This window comes from Copadichromis virginalis, linkage group LG3 (genome assembly GCF_057382275.1).
Source record: "Copadichromis virginalis isolate Kocher_CV1m ecotype Utaka linkage group LG3, C_Virginalis_male_GT1.1, whole genome shotgun sequence".
Taxonomy (NCBI): Eukaryota; Metazoa; Chordata; class Actinopteri; order Cichliformes; family Cichlidae; genus Copadichromis; species Copadichromis virginalis.
Window position 1 is genome coordinate 34,994,806 of NC_140620.1, and position 20,810 is coordinate 35,015,615.

A 20,810-nucleotide genomic window follows, 5' to 3' on the forward strand; every position below is an offset into this window, starting at 1 on the left:
GTAACAGTTGAGACTGAACATAAAAACAATAAATAAACACAAAAACAACAAATGTCTCACGTTTTGTTGTTGCCGCAAAATGTTGTACTGCTTGAAATTCCGTCTCCACCATTGCTCGACACTGTGTGTATAGAGCAGGTAGTGCAACAATAGAAAAATAGTTGCGGGACGGCACTGTGTAGCGTTTGTCTAGGGTGTTGATCATTTTCCTAAATCCCTCGTTTTGCACAGTGTTGATGGGAGCCATATCTTTGGTCAGGTGATAAGTGATAGCCTCCGTAATTTCTTTGTGCCTGCGGGAGGTCGATGGGTATGGGGAAGCGCTGTATAAGGTTCCCGTTATTGATGTTTGGGTGGTTGACCGGGACGGATTTTCTCCTGTCACTTTCTCGTCATCCCTGAGGTGCTCTCCGTTGTTTTTTCCCTGCTAATTTTAGCAGCCAGCTTCTGTATCACGTGGTATAAGGCTCCGCCCTTGTCATTTGTTGAGCAGGAAGAGTGAGCGCTTGTTTTCATGCAGATTACGTCCTGGATCAAAATGCGGTACAATCGTCGTCTTTTTTTTTCTTCTTCTTTTTTTTAAATCGTTGTCATTTGGAAATGAGATCGCACATAAGTATGAATTGAGATCGCGATTTTCTAACGATTAATTGTGCAGCCCTAGAGATAACCCTACAATAATACAGAGAAAACTCCTAAACTAGATGACTCTGTATGAACAAGTACTTAGTGATAGTGGGGAGGAAAGACTCTTGGGATGAAGACGGACCAAAAGAGACACATGATTAGTACCTTCCAACTAGTGGATGACCTGCTCTTTCTCCTTCCTCGTCCTCTTCACATTGCTGGGGTTTGTTTGTTTTTTTGTTTTGTTTCTTTGTTTTTAAAACCAAGCTGTTGTCGGTGAAAACATCAATCTGGAGGTTTCAGAACAAGACTTCAGAAACAAGCTCATGACATCATGATCACTACGTCATTCTTTTCTACTGTCTATGAAGCCAACATTGGCAGTCACATAAAGGTGGTCATCAACTGGATAGGTCAGCCCAGGGCTTCCCAGTCTAGCTACTTTGGACACTCGTACTATCTGCGCCCTGAGGTTCAAGTGTTCTTCTGGGAATAGTGATGCTATTTCCCAGGGATTCCATGGTGGTGGTCAGTATCATATAGTTGGTCTTGTCACATGTCGGGAAGCTGTTATTTCACTTACAAGATCATTGAACATGCAACAGTGAGGGTTACAGATGATTTATTTTACCACAGTGGTGGATCAGTATCATCACATATTTGAAGCCAAAGTATCTGTGTTATATCAGAAGTGTAGTAAACTGTGCATCTGTGGATTGAGGCATTCTCAGCAGGGATGGATATATTTGGGTGGATATCCAAGCATTTATCAGTTCTTCTGTCTCGTTCTTTATTGATTCTTTTATGATTAATTGTGGAAAAATTTAAGCCTCCACAGGTTTGGAGAATCTTCAAAACTCTAAAGACTAGTAACAGAATTTGATAAAATCCTGCATGTGACTCATGGCATGCGAAAGCTCTGCTGCCATGAGTTTGATGGCGTCATTTAGTTACGCACAACTGTGAGAAAAACACACTGACACTGATAGAAGCATCTGATAAGCCTGGAGACATACAGCTCACATGGACTGGGTCATTTTGGAATCAGCCCTCAGTGGCAGTTTTAAAGGCCACTGCTTGCTCGTTGACCACAGCATGGTCACTGAATTGTTTCTACATTGCTCTCTGTATGTTGGCATCGCTACACATCAGCGTGAACTTAAAGTTGGGTTAGATTTAGACGGGCGTGTTGATCTCTAGTAGGAGGCAAGGCTCAGTCGTCTATCAGTGAATGTCAGACTGAAGATTGAGGTAGTAATATCTGCGCTGAGGCTCTGACATGTTCTGCCAGCTCATTCTATCACCTCGCTGTACGTTGTCTGCCCCCACCCCAAATCTAGCTTTCTTATTAGAAACACATGCTGGTGAGTTATAATGGAAACTAATTTAGGTGTAGCTCAAATATGGCTGGAGGAGGCTCACGAAAATAACCTCACGCCCGCCTCAGAGCAGATGCTTTTCACGCTGCAGCTTTCTTTATCTTTGAGAAACCCCCCTCCTTACCCCCTCTCCACCCATCTCGTCCACTTCTGAATGCAGACTGACAAAGACTGTTAGACGGGTAGCGTTATAAAACAGGAAAGAGAGGCCATGTCTGTGAATGCAGAGTGAGAAAAAACAGCCAGGAGCTACTGGCACAACCGGTTGGAACCGCTCTCTTTTAATAATTAAATTATGATTCAAGCTAAAACAACAATTCAGATACACAATGTCCACCTGTGCTGGGTCACTTCTTTCCCTCAGGTTAGTTAGCACACTGGATATCTAGTTCACTAACCACTGAAGGCGCTGGACAACAGTGATGTTCACAGTGCTTACTGTTTCACACCTCCTTTACTTAGAGAGCAGTCATGCTGCTCTGAGAAGATGATACTTGTGATGAACAGTCGTTTTCATAGAGTTGTTTCATTGGCATGTAGAGAAAAGGAATTGGGTTGAAATGTGTGGGTTTTTTATGTTGAGTTAAGAAGCACCATGACTGGTGCATAGATGCATTTTATGGTACAACAGAAGAAGTGCTTGGTGTTAACACACACTGTATATGAAAGATGGACACATCCAGCTCTCCCTCGTTGGTTTATGGATGCATTTAGTATTTTAGCTGCTGTTATTATCTTGTTTTTTTTTTTCAGATTTCTTTCAGTTTGTTTGTTTCTTTTAAATTTAATTCTGCTTTATGTTTTTCCTGTCTGTCTGTACCCCTCACTGTACCACTTTCTTCCCTTCCTTTGCCCTGGCTCTGACCTCTAATGTGTGATATCATTATAAAGACATCTTTACCTCTAAGGTTGCTTGACAGACAAGTTTTACTTATGTTTACTTGAGAAATAGCAGAGAAAGACAAGTTTAATGCACTTGACTGCTGAGCCATAGGAATTGAAACAAAGTGCAGGTAGAAGAGAGAACGCACTGAGGGCAGTTTAAAGATTTAGCTTGATAATAAAAGACAGCCTCAGCTGTTTGTGTCATATCATGTCTCAGTTTTTATTCTACACATTCCCAAATTTATAGCCAGGGATTTGATCATTTTGTGCTTGTGTCACTGGAAACATTTATTTGTTGTATCTTTTCTTTCACATGCCGTGTGGAAGAAGTCTAGTTTGCTTAAATGGAGAATTTCAGCGTCAAAAGGGCAAATTGTAGAGGACGCCATTACCTCAGCATCAACTGCAAAATAGCCTAGCCTAGCTCAGCTCAGCCCTGCTGGCCAGTCCGTGACTCCTCCTTCCCCTTCCCTCTTCTCCCACATAGTGCCCCTCCACCCCTGTCTCTTTCAAGTGAGCTATAATGGCATCGGTGCGCTTCACCGTGACGCCCACTAAGGCGGAGGACCTCCCAGGGGGGTCAGACCTGTCACCTGACATCAGCCTGCGCTCCGGTTCCCGTGTGCGCTTTGAGTCAGACAGCGCCAACCGAAGTGACCCACTAAGCGAAGTTTCTGGAGGTGTGACGACGACTTCTGCAGGAGGAGGGGCTGACAGCCCGGATCACAGCAGCATAGACCAAGGTGAGGATACACACACCTAACACAAAGACATTTCTTTTTAACTGATGGTGTTTATTCTTTATACTTGAGACATGACAGCTGTCACGTCCTCTTTGAAGTTTCTTCATTGGCTGCATTATGTGTGACAGGCCTGTGCAGTGACCATGATTTAACCATCGGAAAAGGGGGGCTGGGATCAGGCTTATGTTGCTTAAGTCGGTGTGTTGTTTCCTGGCTTTTGCTACATGATGACTGGTTTTTAAAATTGATTCTGATAAGGTTTGATTGATTAATTGATTGATTTTTTTTTTGTGGAAAAAATTTGACCTACCTAACTTTTCAGCTCGGTGTCTGAAAACGGTGTGGCAAGAGAACAGAAAAAAGCTTTGACATGTCACTTCCTATGTGGCATGATGTCTGCGTCATTGACTTTGCAATGTCCAAGTGTCAGAAAAACATCCAGGCATCGATAAAAGATATTGATGAGTCTTTGAGACTTATGACTAGTCTGCTTTTTTTCTTTTTTTTCTGAATTTTACTGTCTAGTCTCTAATGCCAGTCCTTTTCCTGTCTTACTTGAGCCCCAGTTCAGTTTGTTTTAGTTATTTATATATATCCATTAGGGGTGCAACGATATTCGTATCGATATTGAACCGTTCGATACAGTGCTTTCGGTTCGGTACGCATATGTATCGAACAATACAACATTTGTAATTTATTTTATCAACTTTCCTTCTGACGATGCTGTCTGTGTTGAGCGCTCAGTGAATCTGCGTTCGACTACTCCGCCTAGGCTGCACTGTCGAGCGCAGATCCACTGAGCGCTCAACACAGACAGCATAGTCAGAAGGAAGAGCGCAGGGCAAGCTAGCAAGACAGAAGTTAAGCTCTCCTTGCAACATTCAGATCTGGCGTTTGGAATTATTTTGGTTTTCATGTGACGTATGACCCTGAAGGTAAGCGAGTCATGGACTAAAGTAAAACAGTATGTTGGATGTGCCATGCAATGCTCAATTACATGGGTGGGAACTAGTGTGTTAGCGCAGTTAGCTCGTTAACGTGTTGGCCGTCTAGCCCCATGCACGGGGCGATCGGCGGTAGCTCTTTAACGGAGATTTGCCGTGTTGTGGCGTTAAGGTCATTTCAACGAGATCAACCTGAAAGCACTAGTGGGAACACAACGAATATGACTGCACATTTACGCTGACATCATCCTAGTGCAAAGACAAAAACAACAAGCATACTACTAACTTTAGCCGAGTCATTTAGACAGCTGTTAGCACATGATTCTCCTTATGCTGCTGAGAATATAGCCCAGAAGAAGCGGATAGTATAGCTTTTATTTTGGAAAGAGCCATTTCTCTGTAATAAACTCTCTTTTCCAAAGATGAGTGATTCCTCAATCAGATACAGGGCTCGCAATATCGCTAGCCCGACGTCCCGGAGCTAGCGATTTTTTTCAGTCGGGGTACCAAAATCTATCTCTGCCCTGCCCGTCCGGCTATCGTAGGAAGGAAAAATATATGTCAATGCTTTTGCATTCTTTCAGAAATGTAGCTGGGTAATTATGTCATTGGCATCGGTGAGCCACTGTCAATATGTGACATATTGAAATCGCGTTTGAATTTGCGCTTGTTTTTTTGCTTTCACTTTGCAATCGTGCGAACTGTGTATAGAGAGCGACAGCACTGATCTGTGAGTGATGATAATTTGTGCACCAATTCCTCTGACATCGTCTTATTAATCGTTAGCTTACTATGCAAACATGACAAGTGAAATCTCCCGCAGCTTAAACATGTGAGAGGTTGATCGCGCAGAGAATCGCTGAGCTTATTTGAGTGCGTGTGTAAAAGCAGCAGGATATATATTTCAGTTCTGCTGAGCCAAATAAGACAGGTCAGGGTGAAGAAGTGACAGCCAAAGAAAAGCTTACCACAAAACGGAGAAGTTATGACAAATGAGACTATAAGGCAAAAAGAAAGTGCAGCTTTATGGTTTCATGGACAAAATAATTTCTGTGGCTGCAATATGATGAGCTAAATAACCAGGGCTGCACATAAGTGGTCCGCAGGTGCGCATTCGCTGTCAAAATAAAAAAACACGCACAAGGGTTAGGGTTAAATTTAAAAACTGTACTTTTGAGTTAAAATATATATTTATAATTTTAATAAATGACAAATTAAAAAGGCATGAACATTTTTTTTGTATCGAAAAAATATCGAACCATGACACCAAAGTATCGAACCGAACCGTGAATTTTGTGTATCGTTGCACCCCTAATATCCATATATCCACACATTCTCTGTAAAGTCAGTTAAGTTGTGTTCAAGTTCATGCAGTTCACGTTAGTTCAGTTCACTTTGTTTTTGTTTTTATACCTCCAGACAGCAGCAGCAGACATCTCAGGGAACATAGTAATGTGAGATAAAGACTATGCAATATTAGAAAGGGAGCTGATAATGGTGCTTCTGTGTCTGCTTGCTAGATGCTTTTTTTTTCCAGGTTCAAGCATCTACTATGTTGTTATTCTTGGATCTTTTTTTAGTTGTCATTCTCAGGCCTTTACAGTTTTATAAGCACTAGTTGGGCTTTTAGTCCAGATTTTTGTATTGATTGATATCCAATTTGATATTGATATCTATTGATTTAAAAAAAAAAAAATCTGATATCAGCTGATATTTTCTGTTTTGCTTTTGTTTTTTCCCTTTTAGACACACAACATAAACAGAGTTCCCTCACATTTGTTATGTGTAGTCATTTATGAGTCCTTACTGAGATATTACGACTCGCAGCTCTGCTCGACACCACTTGGATCAGCTGGGTTGTTGTTTGTAGCGTTCCAAACACGAGTTGCCTAGAGGACGAGTGCCCCCTCTGGTGCACAACCAAAACTACAGTCATAATGTGTTGAATGGTGTTTCTCTCATCTCTCTTCATTTATCTGCCATTTAAAAAGCAATACTGATATATCAGCTGTTGCATTGTTGAGATTGTAATTAATGTTCCTGACAGGGATCAGTGGGCACATTAAGGTGAGGATGAAGACTCATTCATCGCCATTGTTCTGAACCATGCTGTAGCATGTTAATTAAGTCATGAAGGCATTTGTAGAGGGTGATCTTCAGCATGTACTTCCTTTGTACTGTATGTTTGTGTATGGGTTTTTTGTTTGTTTGTTTTTCTTTTGCCTTTTTAAAATTTATTCTTTGCTTTGTCGCTTTTTCTAAATTCAGAATTGTTTATTCTATTACTCTTGTTCTCTTCTGCTTGCTTTCTTTTTTCTTTCTCAGCAGGTGATCCAGGTGATTGATATATGCTTTTTTTTTTTTTCTCTGCCCGTTCTGTTGGTTTTTGTCTTTTGCCCTTCTCCCCCGTCCCTCTTCTCAGCTGTTTCTCTTTCCCTCTTTCTTTCTCCCCTTCTTTCCCCCAGTCAAGTCTGTCCCGTATTCAGTAAGTGAAAATAAAATAAACAATAAAAGGTGAATCAAATGGACCATTACGGCAAGGCTGGGATGGTCAGTTTGGTAAAGTAAATCCGTTGGGCATCTTTCTTTGCCTTTAGACAACAATTCTGAGGGCAAAAGAGCCAAACGGGACAGGCCAAAAATAAATAAATAAATAAAATAAAATAAATAAATAAATAAATTCAGAATTGCTAGTTTGGTTTGAACAGGAAGAGCAGGGCACCCGCTGGGCGTGGGTTCATGAGGGGAACATTAGTTATGATGGCTCATGTTAAAACTAATGCTGAATTCCTATGCAACAAATTCCCACACATGAACTAGTGAGACTGGTTTTCACTGGACACAAAGAAAGGTCTTCTACAGCTTTTTTTTGCCCAGACTGTTCATTTTCTAGGAAATAAAAAGGGAAATGCTATTTTTAGATTCTTGAGATGTGCTCATGCATGTCTCAAGTTGAAAAATGCATTTTTAAATAGGTTTTATGGCTCTCTGGGCTGTTAAGCTCTCCATTTGTTTTTCTAAGTGAGAACTTGAGGCCAGAGTGCTCCCCTCAGGGCTAGTCAGCCAATTGAGCAACAGTTGAACTTCACCATCATTGCGGTTAGCAGAAACTGAGAACAATAAGAGGATTTCATTCTGTTGTGATTGTAGCGCATGTTCCACTTCCCTTACTGCCAAATCAAATCAAATCACTTTTATTGTCACATCACATGTGCAGGTACATTGGTACAGCACATGCGAGTGAAATTCTTGTGTGCGAGCTTCACAAGCAACAGAGTTGTGCAAAATACAACAACGTAAACAGGCAAAATATACGAATGGCTAAATCTGAAACTAATAAATATATGTACAATATATAATAGTATATGGGGGGGGAGGGAATCTGGATGTGTATACTAAATGTTTTTCTACGTGTGTGTGTGTGTGTGTGTGTGTGTGTGTGTACACATATTTTACAAATTAAATAGAGTCAATAAATAAAATATATAAAAATATACAAAAAAATATACAGCCACATCAGTTCTGAACTGATTCACTTCTTTCCTTAATCACAAACCCCTTCACATGCACAGATATGTGTATTTTCAGAAGAATCCAGAAGAATAGAGGATAATGGTAAACAGCTTCCATTTTACTGATGTGACTGTGCAGGTGTCAAAAGGGGTTATAACCGTGCAGAGATGATCCGGTAAAGCTCTTTCATAGTAGTAAGCATGGCCCACGCTCTTTAATAAGCTTCCATAAATAGATATTAAGCCAGTTAACCCGACTTGAGTTTCGGTCAAGCTTTAGTGATGCTGCGGTGGCCGTTTGTGAGTCTGTGCAGAAATAGCAGAGCAAGCGTGTTAGAGGAAGAAAAATGCTGTTGTAGAAGTAAATGAGCCAAAGCCCTGAAAGACAGGAGATGTGGAGAGTTATTTTCAGAAAGGTCATAGACTCTGTGATCCATTAATGTTGACACCGATAAAGTTCCCTACTGAAGCATGCATATAGTCCACACACTGCTACATCTGGCTCCAGTAACTTTCTGCTCCACTGTGTGTGTGTGAGAACGTACACACACACACACACACACACACACACACACACACACACACACACACACACACACACACACACACACACACACACACACAGTATCATACTCAGGTGTGGGCGGAGGACCTGTCCTCTTGGGGCCACACACACAGCTGTGTTCCCCTGTGCTGAACTGGGTGTGGATTATAGAATGAAGTTGAACAGCTGAGCACAGAGAGGACAGCAGTAAGAGCTCACATGTGTCTCTGGACAGCTTTTAGTTTGGCTAAGAGGAGGTTTTCAGATCAGTACTGGTGTAGATAGGAGCGTATAGAACTCGATGGATATCCACCAATATACTGTCAAACTGCAGCGTTTATTTTATTTGCAATAGTAACATACTTGGTGACAATAAATAGTGGATTGGTGTTCAGATGCATCTCCGTGGGCGGAACGGCAGGCTGCGACAGTAGTTCTCGTTTTGCTCTGCTGCATCAGTGATTTTGGCATAACGGCACATAGACATTAACTTGCTGCTGAGAGACTCCGCTAAATGACATCCTGCTGACACGGGCAGAGCAGGGTCTGACTGGTTAGTGCTGAGCAAGCTTTCAAAATAAAAGAATCTTAAATGACTCACGCAATTTCTTGGGTTGCAGTTTAAATACCTGGCAGCACACCCAAATAAAGCCTGTTTGTGGGGAAACAGAAATGTATACTTTCATATTTGAGGAAAAACAAACTTGGGACTGTATTTGTAAGCCGAGTTGGCTGTTCGGTTGAGAAGTGTCTGACCTGAGTCACATGTTGTTGTCTGAATCACTGAACTTTTTTAAAAAGAGCAGCATCATCTGTAAGCTGTGCACACCAAGGCTGGTCTCACAAATGACGCAACAACAAAACTAACCACATGGAAGCAGGTAGTTTCCCCGATGCTCTCAGCTCTGATGCTGACTGTCAGTCAAATGATTTTCCACATTTAAAAAGAGTTTATTTTTTTAAGAAGGCACACAGTGTGAGTAGGTATCCTGTCTTGATGGTGGATCGCTATGTTAAATATGTCCTAATTGGTCCCTGTGAGCCAAAAGCTCAGACTTCAGACTGCCCTAGATGCTGGTTTCAGTTTGGCTTTGTATGATGTCACAGTTTACTGTGTAAACCTGCTGTTCAAACCTGTTTGTGAGGGCCAACCAATCAGAATCCCAATAATGTTGGCTTAAAGAAGTGTGTTCAAGATTATAACTGAAATCTTGATTATGCAGAGCTCATGTAGTCGAGCCAAAGAATGCAAATCTAAACGCCCCCCCCCCCCTTGTGAAAACTGAAAGTTCAGATGATTTCTCCACAACAGCCTGAGCAGATAGAAAGTGTGAATCTCGACAGTCCTGATTAACAGGTTGAGTGCTAAACATACTGAGGCTACATCCACACTGATGCGTTTTGTATGAAAACACATCGTTTTGGCCTCCCATCCACACTGAGACGCCGTTTTCCCCAAAGGAGAACGCAGCGTTTTGAAAACGCTGTCGAAAACGCATACATTTGAAGAGGGTGCTTATGCGCCGCAGAGTGGACAGCGAAAACTGAGACTTTCGAAAACGATGACGCATGTTAGTCATGTGATGCAGTCATGTGACCAATTAAACTAAGATAGCGGAGGGCATTATACAGCAGTTGTTTTGTTTGCGCTCAATTTTGACAGCCCTATTAAAGATTAATATCAGTCTGTACACGCTTCAGATAGCTTTTCTTCAAATTCTTTAATTCTCACTCGCTTTTGCAACTTTGTACTTTTGTGTTACTCACAGCAACAACTCCACCTCATTGTTAGTCCATTTAAAAACTCGGTGCTTTTCCTCGACATTTTGCTGCGACGTTTCAGAGAGCCGGAAAGTAAAGAAACAGCAGACAGAAATGAGGCAGGTGGAATCTTCTTGCGTTTCACGCATGCACAGTACTGGACCGTAAGCGTTTTCGTCCGTTTCAATGTGGACGCACAACTCTGTGAAAATGACTGAAAACGCTAGTGTGGACGCGGAGACGACAACGCCATTTTCAAATCTATCCGGGCGAGTGTGAGCTTGTTGAGATGTGGCGCATTCACGTTTATCTGTGTTCATCTGACATGGTTCAGTTTCTGTGTGTAAAGAGCAGCATCATGAAAATCAGGAGCACGCATTAGATGACCTGCCAGTTAACATGTTTTATGAACAAATGAGCGAGCTACCTGATTAGCTCGTTAGTTAAAATCTCCCAGCATGCCATCGTGCTTCAGCTGTTGATTGTTAGGAGTGAGGTTTTGCCTGTGTTGAGTCAGTATCACACTCGGTATCTTTGGCCAAATGTAGCACTGCGAACAGGATGGGAAGTTACCACCCACCACACAAATGCTGGCTTTTTTTTTTCTTTATTTCCTCCCAGGGATCGTTGATTTATTTTTTCTTTGGCACGTAACCAGCCGATGTTCTAAAATAGACAGTGAAAGCTGCTGAGGCAGTTTTAGATTCACCAGCTAGTGTGAACTCATTCATAGAGTAAACACTGAAAATGAATCATGCTCTCAAACCCCCCCCCCCCCCCCCCCCCCCCCGGCCGCACCACCAGGTGTGAAGAGGTGGAAGTTTGCTGTGTTTACAGGAAAATGAAGTAAATATAGGAAGATTTGTTATTTATTTATTGTTATTATTTCAGTTTGGGGTAACTTTACATGTATTTAAGGGGAATCCACACCGTTATTATTTATTTTGCTATTGGAATGTTACACAAGAAGGGAAAACTTGTCTCATCCCTCAGTCTCTGGTTTTCTTCTGAGTGCCCTTCTGTGAAGCGTGTGACCCTTGGCTGCTGTTAGCGTGAGTGTGGCGTAGCAGGGAGGGGGAAGTGATGCTGCTGACTCAGGTGCTGCCGATGCAGCGGTCTGCACCGGCGGGAGGAACCGAGCCAGCGACACGGGGTCGCTGCATCAAACTGTGTCTGTGAGGGAAACAGCTGAAAGTCGACACCACCGAGCCATGATGACAGCGAATTTAAAAAAAAAAAAAAAGGCTTCCTTTGTGCTCAGTCATATTCGTGCTGCATCATCCTTTCCTTTTCTTTCCCTTTGTTTATGATTTCTCTCTCTGTCTTTCTTTTATTGGCTAGGTGAGGGAAATTCGAAAACCTCCAGCGTGTACATCAACAGCAATCATCAGGTGGACGATGACGACTTCTACGACAAAAACCTGGCCTTGTTTGAGGTACAAAACATTTCAGCCACTCTTTCTAGTGGCTGTATTTGCTGCTTTCTTATAATGTATTCACTCTTATGGTTTTATTATACAGCACAGGGCTAAGAATAGAAAAGGATGGTGACTGTTTATTTGATGAATGTCTGCTAACTGGAGCCCAGAATAACCAGCATGTGGCTGGTGGGTGTAGATAATTTCAGGTTTTACAGCTTACAGAGTTCCTTCTTCTCTCTCCCACTTCTTTATCTACCGGTTCAGTATGCCTCTTTGCCTCCTCTTCTTTCATTCTGTCTGTTGCCTTTCTCCGGTTGTCATTTTATCTTTCTTTCACTTGTTCTCCTATCTTTACTTCATCTCTGCCTCACAGTAATTTATGCCTTTCCTCCTTTTTTTAAATTTGCCCCATCTTTACTCCATCTGTTTTAATCTCTTTCTCGCTCCACCATACTTCATTGTCTCCTCTTTTTGTTCGTCCTCTACCCACAGGAGGAGATGGACACTCGGCCGAAGGTGTCCTCTCTCCTCAGCCGCCTGGTCAACTACACCAACCTGACTCAGGGGGCCAAAGAGCATGAAGAGGCCGAGAGCATCGGCGAGAAAAAGAAACCCAGCAAGGTACAAACGAATAAACCTTGAAACACACGTAAACACAAGTGTGACCTCGTAAAACATTAAATCCCTTTAGTGTTTTAATGAGATTCACTGGATGGCGAGGCATGTTGGGCAATCTGCCCATATGGAGTGCACAATTCCAGCTGTACTTTGTCTGGCTGAACAATGATCTTTTACTGCAGTGTCATAACCAGGATGAGCCCTGGTTGTAGCAATGGTGTAGTAAGTACAAAGTTGATCTGGATGACAGTAACAATCCTCACATGGTCACTAGTTCATATGTTGCACCTGAAACAATAAAAATAAAGACATCCATTTGTTCATCAGTTTTTGAGGCCCTGTCCTAGAAAACTGACTCTTTCTGCCGCCCTCCTGACTCGCTGCCTCCAGCTGAAATTGCGTTTGGATGTAACCCTGGTGTGGAGCCCAATCCTTCCTGATAAGGCGCTGGCTGGCCCAGATAAGAACTGCCTGTCTGTTTTGGCGGTTTGAGAGTAATTGCACGTTTGCCGGATTGCTCGGACACATTTGCCAACAGACGGCAGGGAAAGTTAAACCAAAACATGTTTAATCCTCCCGTCTGGACCCCACCGTGTGTTCAGTACAAGCATCAACATAAGTCTGGTACAGCAGGGAGGAGCCGTGCAGTGATTTCAAGACCTTACCTGGAAAGATGACAGTGGAGCAGGGCTAGTTTAAAGACCAGCTTTAAGAGATTAATATTTGGATAAGAAAACATTTGAATGGAGAAGGAGCAGCGTTAAATCCCAACTGGACCAGAGTAGAAGTGATTCATGGGTCTCCATGTATGTGTGCTTCCTGCAAGCAGATGTACAAAATGTTAAAAACACTGGTTTCCTAAAACATGGGTTTTCGGACACTAGGGTCATTCCATATAAAATCAGACACATATGGGAATAAATATTTGCCATCTGCCCCGCCACTAAATGAGGCAATTTGACCATACCAGGAAAGTTGTCTGAGTCCGCAGAGTACATAAACATGGATTTGAGGGATTTTTTTGATTGTTTGTTTGTTTGTTTGTTTTCCAGCAGTTTTGAACCATTTTTGAGCTAGCAGTAAGACATTTAGGCTCTGTTTAAAAGCTGCAACCAAATCCATTTTATACCCACTCCAGGTCTCATGATATACAGCTAGACTCTTGTTTTTGTACAACATGATGTTTTTTCTGAACTTTGTGTGTGAGTATCATGGCATAAATCATTTCTATAGGAAAACTTCTCCGGTTGACTGTCTGTAGAGTATTGGGCCCAGGCATTAGTACTGCTTTTTGGGTAAACCTTCAAAGTCCACATCACCAAGTGGGACAGGTGGCAGGTCAAAACATGTTGCAGTGTATGAAAGGTCTGCTTACAGCAGAATGTAGATCATTCAGAATGTAAGCTTATTGGCTAATTACAGTATCTAATATTAGCTTCCTCTTTCCTCTGATGAATCTAATGTTTTTAGCATTTGCTTGTGGGGCTTGAGCCTGTCCCATCTGTCGGAGGGCGTGAGAGGCTGTTAAGGGGCAAACACATTCACACCTACAGCTAATTTAGAATCACCAGTTAACCTAACATGGACTATGGGAGGAAGCTGGAGTACCCTGGGGGAGCCCACACAAATAAAGTTGTTGAAGAATGGCTAAAATGATGTTCATCGAAAGTCTGAATTAACCTTTAATGTAACATCAGTTTAATGTGTTTAGTTTCGTTTTATTTACAGATGAAGGTAGTATGATGGACTGAAATAAATGAACAAATTCCAAATGAGCACCTCAGTGTAACATTACGTGCTGTCTTTGGATTTCGTTTCTGCTTAAACCTTTTTTCTTCTGTGTAATCTTCCAGTCGCCACAGATGGGGACGCTGATGGGCGTGTACCTTCCTTGTCTGCAGAACATCTTCGGCGTCATCTTGTTCCTGCGGTTGACCTGGGTGGTGGGAACTGCCGGCGTGCTGCAGGCCTTCTGTATTGTTCTTATGTGCTGTTGCTGTGTGAGTATTGGAGTATTAGCAAGCAGCCCCAAGGAGACAAAAACAGGAAACCTTTCTAAAACACTGCCGTCTCTCCTCTCCAGACAATGTTGACCGCCATATCAATGAGTGCAATCGCAACCAATGGAGTCGTACCAGGTATTCCTTTATCTTTATGTTTCTTCCTTCATTCTGTGGACACAGTGGCCCAGAGATCCTTCCTTCTTGTCTTTCTGCTTCTTCCTCCTCATCTTCTTTACTTTTCCCTCCTTTCCTTCCCTTTATTTGTTCTTCTCTCTACTCTTTCCTCCCCTCCTCATTCTTCTTCTTCCATGTTTTTTTCCTTCCCATTTATCCACACTTAGAACCAGTATGAAGAGCACAATGGGTACTGTTAATCTATTAGATTAAGATTTACACAAAGTGATTTACATAGATTAACTTTACATAATGAATGTAACTTATTTCTTAACTTCATATTATTCATCCTGTAATTTATTTACGCAAAGAAAGAAAATGCACTCTTTACAAAAAGCTATAAATCCAGCAGGGTGCTGAGTTTAGGGTCACCTCTGTGTTGTCTGCTTCAGTGTCTCTGAATTGAAGTGTATTTCCACAATAAATCACATTTTTATGTGGACACTTTGCAGTGGACTGAGTCTGGTGGCCTCTGTGGATGTTGTGTTGACTTTTGTAGTTTGTCTTTCCCGGTTGTCCTTCTCATTTTCCAGCTTTGGGCGCGCTGACGACGTTTTGCTAACGAGTGTTATTTCTGTGTCCCGTCTCTCCCTCTGTCTGCTCTCCCTCTCTGTCTGTGCCTTCATTAAAAACCTAGAATATTTATCTGCCATTGACCTTTTCTCTCGCCGAAATGCCTCGAGGCGAATATCCTGAGTGTCAGAGTAGTTTGATTAACTGACTTATTTTCCAACAAGCATGGCACAGTTTGATAATTGAATGTAGAACGAGAAAACCTCTGTAAAGTAGAAAATTAATCTAACAAGTTCTGACTCTCATCAGGCATTTTACCCCACGCTCTGTCTCACCAGCTTCCAGCTGTCATGCTTTCTATTCTCAGATGGTAGCGATTAAGTGTGTGTGTGTGTGTGTGTGTGTGTGTGTCTGTGTGTGTCTGTGTGTGGTTTACTGAGGTCAGGCTGAACAAGTAATAAAGTGTGTTTGGGTTCTCAAATACAGCTCAGCACTAAAAATCACTCAGCCTGTGCAGACATAGTGACCTGAAAGTCCAGCAGGTTTTGTGGCCTCGCTCAGGAACTTCTCACATTAAATATGTCTAAATCTACCACATTCATATTCAATTACATTTTTTTGTGACATCGACCCTGCTGTGTGTTCCTTTTTGTGTGATGTTCAATGCTGCTGTTTGGAAACCAAACACCGAATTATGCTCGCAGTCAGCAGAGTATTGGTATCTGCTCTTACCGCCTCATTTGTGTTATATGTGGTTCAAATGGTATCAGCAAATAGCCGCTGTTTGCCTTGCCACACTTGGAGTAGCAGTTGTGTAGGGGCAATGTTAATTTTACCGTAATGCGGGCTGGGCTGTGTTACCCGAGTGTTGGCTTATTCACGTACAGCCTGGTGCTTGATGTCAGAAGGTTGGATGCATTAAGCTCGACCTGGTCCAGCACTTGGAGTGAGCTGAGCAGCTGCTGCCGTGTGCATTTGCAGATGCCGTTTGAATGAAAGCCCGCTCTGTCTGTATTTGTGTCACATAGAACATTATGCTTACTTCTACAAGCATAGTATGACTCCTCTTTTCTCCCCTTTTGCCTCCCAACATCATAATGTTACTAACCATCCACCGCCTCCGCTCTTTCTCTTTCTTTTTCCACCCTTCTTTTCCCCCCTCCAATCTGTTTCTGTCTTCATCCCACTTTTTTCCATCCCTCTTTCTCCCTCTTCATTTCCACTTCCTCCAACCCTTACATACACCTTCCTCCTCCTGCTTCTTTCCTCCTCCTCCAGCGGGAGGTTCCTACTTCATGATCAGCCGCTCTTTGGGTCCAGAGTTTGGGGGGGCGGTAGGCCTGTGCTTCTACTTGGGCACAACCTTCGCTGGAGCCATGTACATCCTGGGAGCTGTCGAGATCCTTCTGGTGAGTTGCTTTGTTTGCTTTGTTGTTGTTCCAGTTAGTATCGTGTTCTCCAGACTTTCTTCTGGATGTAAAGGCTTACGTTGTGATCATTGAGTGACTCTATACCGATACGAGGTAGCAACGACTCATTGCCTTCACTATATGTGGACCTCACAAAACCCATAAGCTCAGTTATTTTAAATAAACATGTGACCTGATTGGCTGATTTGCACTAAACACACTTATATTACTGAACCTTCAGATAAGTGAGGCCTGCTTCTTGCTCTCTTCCCTCTCCCTCTGACAGATGTACATTGCACCCAGAGCAGCGATCTTTGAAGGTGAAGGAGCAGCCATGTTGAACAACATGAGGATATACGGCTCCATCTTTCTCCTCTTCATGGCCTTGCTGGTTTTCGTGGGGGTCAAGTATGTGAACAAACTGGCCTCTGTCTTCTTGGCCTGTGTCATCATCTCCATTTTATCCATTTATGTCGGAGCGCTGGTTTCTGCCTTCAGCGTGCCGGATTTTCCGTGAGTCTTGATTATTTGGAGAAACACAGAGCTGACCGATCATTTATGCGTCACATTTTTGACTGACTGGGCTTTCATCCACAGCGTATGCATGCTGGGAAACAGAACTATCAACGCCCATGATGTTGTTGACAACCACTGTAGTAAAACTGTCCTGGTTAAAGTTCCAGCTGAGAAATTAGACAGCAACTTCACGATTAACGGTGGGTTCAGATTTCCTTCTTTCTGTTACGAGTCATGAGGAGTAAGAGTGTCTCTCTGAGTTACACCAGTGTTTTTCTGAAACACTGTTTTTTTTTTTTTCTCTCTCTCTCTGATAGAAAACAGCACAGTGGGCCCCACTTTTGACCCCAGCCATGTCCCAGAGGTGATGGTGGAGAAGACCACACATCTTTGGAAGTTATTTTGCCATAACGCACAGCTCAACACCACCTGTGACGAATACTTCACTTCAAACAACTTCTCTGAGATTAAAGGGATCCCCGGACTGACTAGTGGGGCCATATCAGGTAGAGTGCATGCATGAGGAGTGCAGTGATTCTCTGAATGAGAGATCATATAAAATATGGACACGGCCAATGTGATATCATCCACCTGTTACGAAGTCAAGCTGAGTGTTTTACCATTGCCTCTTTGTTTGTTTGTTTTTTAAATCTGATGAGGGTGGTCATTAGCCAAGTCTGGCTGTGTCCATCTTCTTTTTAGTCTGTGGTCTCCATGGAAGTTCCAGGAAAGTCTGGGATTGCACTGTTAGTGTTGTTGGCTGAAAGCTAGAACCTCACTTATAGCTGACCAGTATGAAATTACTTATTTACTGAGTGTGCATTTAAAAAAATATAATCGATTAAAACTTTAAACCGTCACATTTAAACAGGCGTTAAATTGTTGTGCTAATGTTGTTTTTGCTAAGTGACTGTAAGAAGGATAAGTAACCAGTATCTCTCCCTCTGGCTCAAAATGTATTCTTGATTCTTCCTGATTAAAAGAGGAAGAACTTAGTATTGATGTTTTCCCTTGTAGCTATTAACTTAGCTTGAGCAGCTGAATGACGGAATAACAGGAGTAAAATAAATATGGGCTCAAATTGTGGTCATAAATATTTTGTACTTGTAAATCAGGGTGTGTGTGTGTGTGTGTGTGTGTGTGTGTGTGTGTGCGCATTCAAGTTACAAGTATGAATTTTGACCCGGTTTTTCTTCCTTTCATCTGATTGGCCAATGTTATGTCAATCACAAATTTAACTATCCAATCAGAGAACAGGTGGGTTTGGCTATTGGAGGGGTGCTTTATGGAGTCCACACACAAATCTTTTTTTACACACACACAAATTCTTTTTACACATACAAATCGTGATTTACAAGTACAAAATATTTATGACCACAATTTGAGCCCATAAATAAATCCTGACATACTGTGCTCTGTAACAGTAATGGACCTCAGCTGGCCTGGTGCAGCAGAATGCTTTAAAAGCAATCTGGTCTGAAGTTATGTTGGTGCTTTAAGGAGAAAGATAAGAAATCCAGTTTTTATCCCCCAATATGTGAACACGCCAAACATCTTAGATGAATAAAATGAACATAATATCACAGACAGGACAGAATTTCTAGGTAGAGCTGAGAGGCAGAAGGCTTCACAGCTCACAGAAATGAGAATTTGAAGGTCCAAGTCTGAGGCCATGGCCCTCAGGTGGAAAAGAGTGGAGTGGTCACCCCAGGTCAAGGACGAGTCCCTCCACTGCCCCAAGTGGAGGAGTTTAAGTAATTTGGGGGTCTTGTTCACGAATGAGGGGAGAGGGAGATCGACAAATGAACCACATCACTGCACTGCTCTGTTGTAGGAAAGAGAGAACTCTATGTAAACGTGAAGCTGACAGTTTACTGGTCAATCTTTGACTTTACTCTATCTTAGAGAAAGGGTGAAGAGTCCAGTGATGGAAGAGGGGCTCAGAGTAGAGCCACTACTACTCCTCATTGAAAGAATCCAGCTGAGGTGGTTCAGGCATCTCACTAAGATGCCTCCTGGCTGAGGTGTTTTGGGCTCGTCATACCGGAATGAGGCTCCGGGGCAGACCCAGGGCATGCTGGAGAGATTACATCTCAGCTGGCCTGAGAATGCCTCAATGTCCCCCTGGATAAGGTGGAGAAGTGGCTATGGAGAGGGAGGTTTGGACTTCTTGGCTAGGGCTGTCGCCCCTACAACTGATCCCTGTATAAGCAGCAGTTGGAGGATGTTTTATCAAAGGAGACGGAGGCAGATATTATACCAGCTTACTAATGCTACACTAATTAGGGCCTCTAAATCTAAATAAATGTGAATGTGTAGGTGAATGTTTATCCTCTGCCAATGTCAATGACTGATCTTACATGGGGTTTTTTTTTTCTCCCTCTTAACAGAGAACCTGTGGAGTACATACCTCCACAAAGGGGATGTTTTGGAGAAAAGATCCCTCCACACCTCTCAAGTTGCACACCCAGCCTCTGATCGCTATCCGTACGTGTTTGCTGACATCACCACCTCCTTCACAGTGCTCGTGGGCATCTTCTTCCCCTCGGTCACAGGTACAGACGCCCCTAAAATACTAACTGGGCTCCATTCAGTGTTAATTCAGAAATATAAGCATATAAGAAATTTAAACCTAATATTGGCTTGGTTCAGTGATGAAAACGGATCATTGACAGGAAAAGCGCTGTAGGCGTGATATTGATTCCCGCTCACGGTGCAGCTGCTGATTCAGGATCAAACCTGTCAGGCATCTATTCTTGGATTTCTGTTTGTGTCTGTGCAGTTGGCTTTATTTTCACTTTTTAGCTTGAAAACACTTTAAAAAAGAAAAAATATGGAGATGGATTCTCTTTGATTTGAAATATTGATCACACATTTCACTCATGAGGGTGTTTATTAAAAAACTGTGGTATATTCAGTGTAACATTAAAGTTGATATTTTAAGCACAAAGCTGTTGAGTTATCACTTATCTCCTCTTCCTTTGAATGATTTTGTTTCTCAGGAATCATGGCCGGCTCCAACCGGTCGGGGGATTTAAAAGATGCTCAGCGCTCCATCCCCATCGGAACCATCCTCGCCATCCTCACCACCTCTTTAGTCTGTATCCTTTCATCTGACAATTTGATTGAACTTTCATGCACTCAAATTCAAAAGCAACTCAAAGCACAATTTAAGATGCTACAACACAATTCTGAAGTTTTTAACCTAAATGCTGATCATGGAAATATTTAATGAGAATAATGTTGTGTTGTTAGTGGATTAAGTCTGTCCACCTGTTTTATTTTCACGCTGTCTGTCCATCCTTACATCCATCTGAGAATACCTTGAATTGTGTTTTTTGTTTTTTAAAAGGTGGACTGATTGAAATTTGCTAATCCAAGGTTAAGATCAAGGTCAAAGGTCGAAAGTTCACCTTTAGTTTGCTCACCATTCTCGCTGTTACCCCACTAGAGCACTTCACCCTTAGACTGCAGCCTTACTTGTTGTTCCTAAAGTATTTAAAGGTAGAATGGGAGGCAGAGGCTTCAGTGTCAGGCCTCTCTTCTATGGAACCAGCTTCCAGTTTTGATCCAGGAGACAGACACTATCTCTGCTTTTAAAACTTAAAACCTTTCTTTTTGAAAATAAAACAATTATAATTAAAAAGAATTATAGTTGGGGTTGGATCAGGTGACTCTGAATCCTCCCTTAGTTACTCTGTAATAGTCCTAGGCTGTTGTGAGCTTCCCGTGACGCACTCAGTGTTTCTTCTTCACTCATC

The 20,810-nt window shown here is 42.3% G+C and overlaps 1 protein-coding gene across 6 annotated transcripts in view; it reads left to right on the top strand.

The window, feature by feature from the left end:
• The window catches only part of slc12a6 (solute carrier family 12 member 6), a 32,696-nt gene that overhangs the window by 1,880 nt on the left and 10,006 nt on the right, over positions 1-20,810 (top strand). For 2 of the 6 annotated variants that reach the window (XM_085450795.1, XM_085450796.1), the window contains exons 2-13: positions 2,898-2,914; positions 3,379-3,634; positions 11,737-11,831; positions 12,309-12,437; positions 14,288-14,434; positions 14,518-14,572; positions 16,403-16,533; positions 16,820-17,046; positions 17,131-17,249; positions 17,367-17,555; positions 19,440-19,604; positions 20,052-20,150. In XM_085450795.1, the coding sequence (XP_085306921.1) occupies positions 3,415-3,634; positions 11,737-11,831; positions 12,309-12,437; positions 14,288-14,434; positions 14,518-14,572; positions 16,403-16,533; positions 16,820-17,046; positions 17,131-17,249; positions 17,367-17,555; positions 19,440-19,604; positions 20,052-20,150 (1,576 nt within the window). In that variant the 5' untranslated portion in view covers positions 2,898-2,914; positions 3,379-3,414. Of the gene's footprint in view, positions 1-2,897; positions 3,635-11,736; positions 11,832-12,308; positions 12,438-14,287; positions 14,435-14,517; positions 14,573-16,402; positions 16,534-16,819; positions 17,047-17,130; positions 17,250-17,366; positions 17,556-19,439; positions 19,605-20,051; positions 20,151-20,810 lie in introns of all 6 variants that reach the window. The other 4 variants (XM_085450798.1, XM_085450799.1, XM_085450794.1 and 1 more) reach the window with 2 other exon arrangements.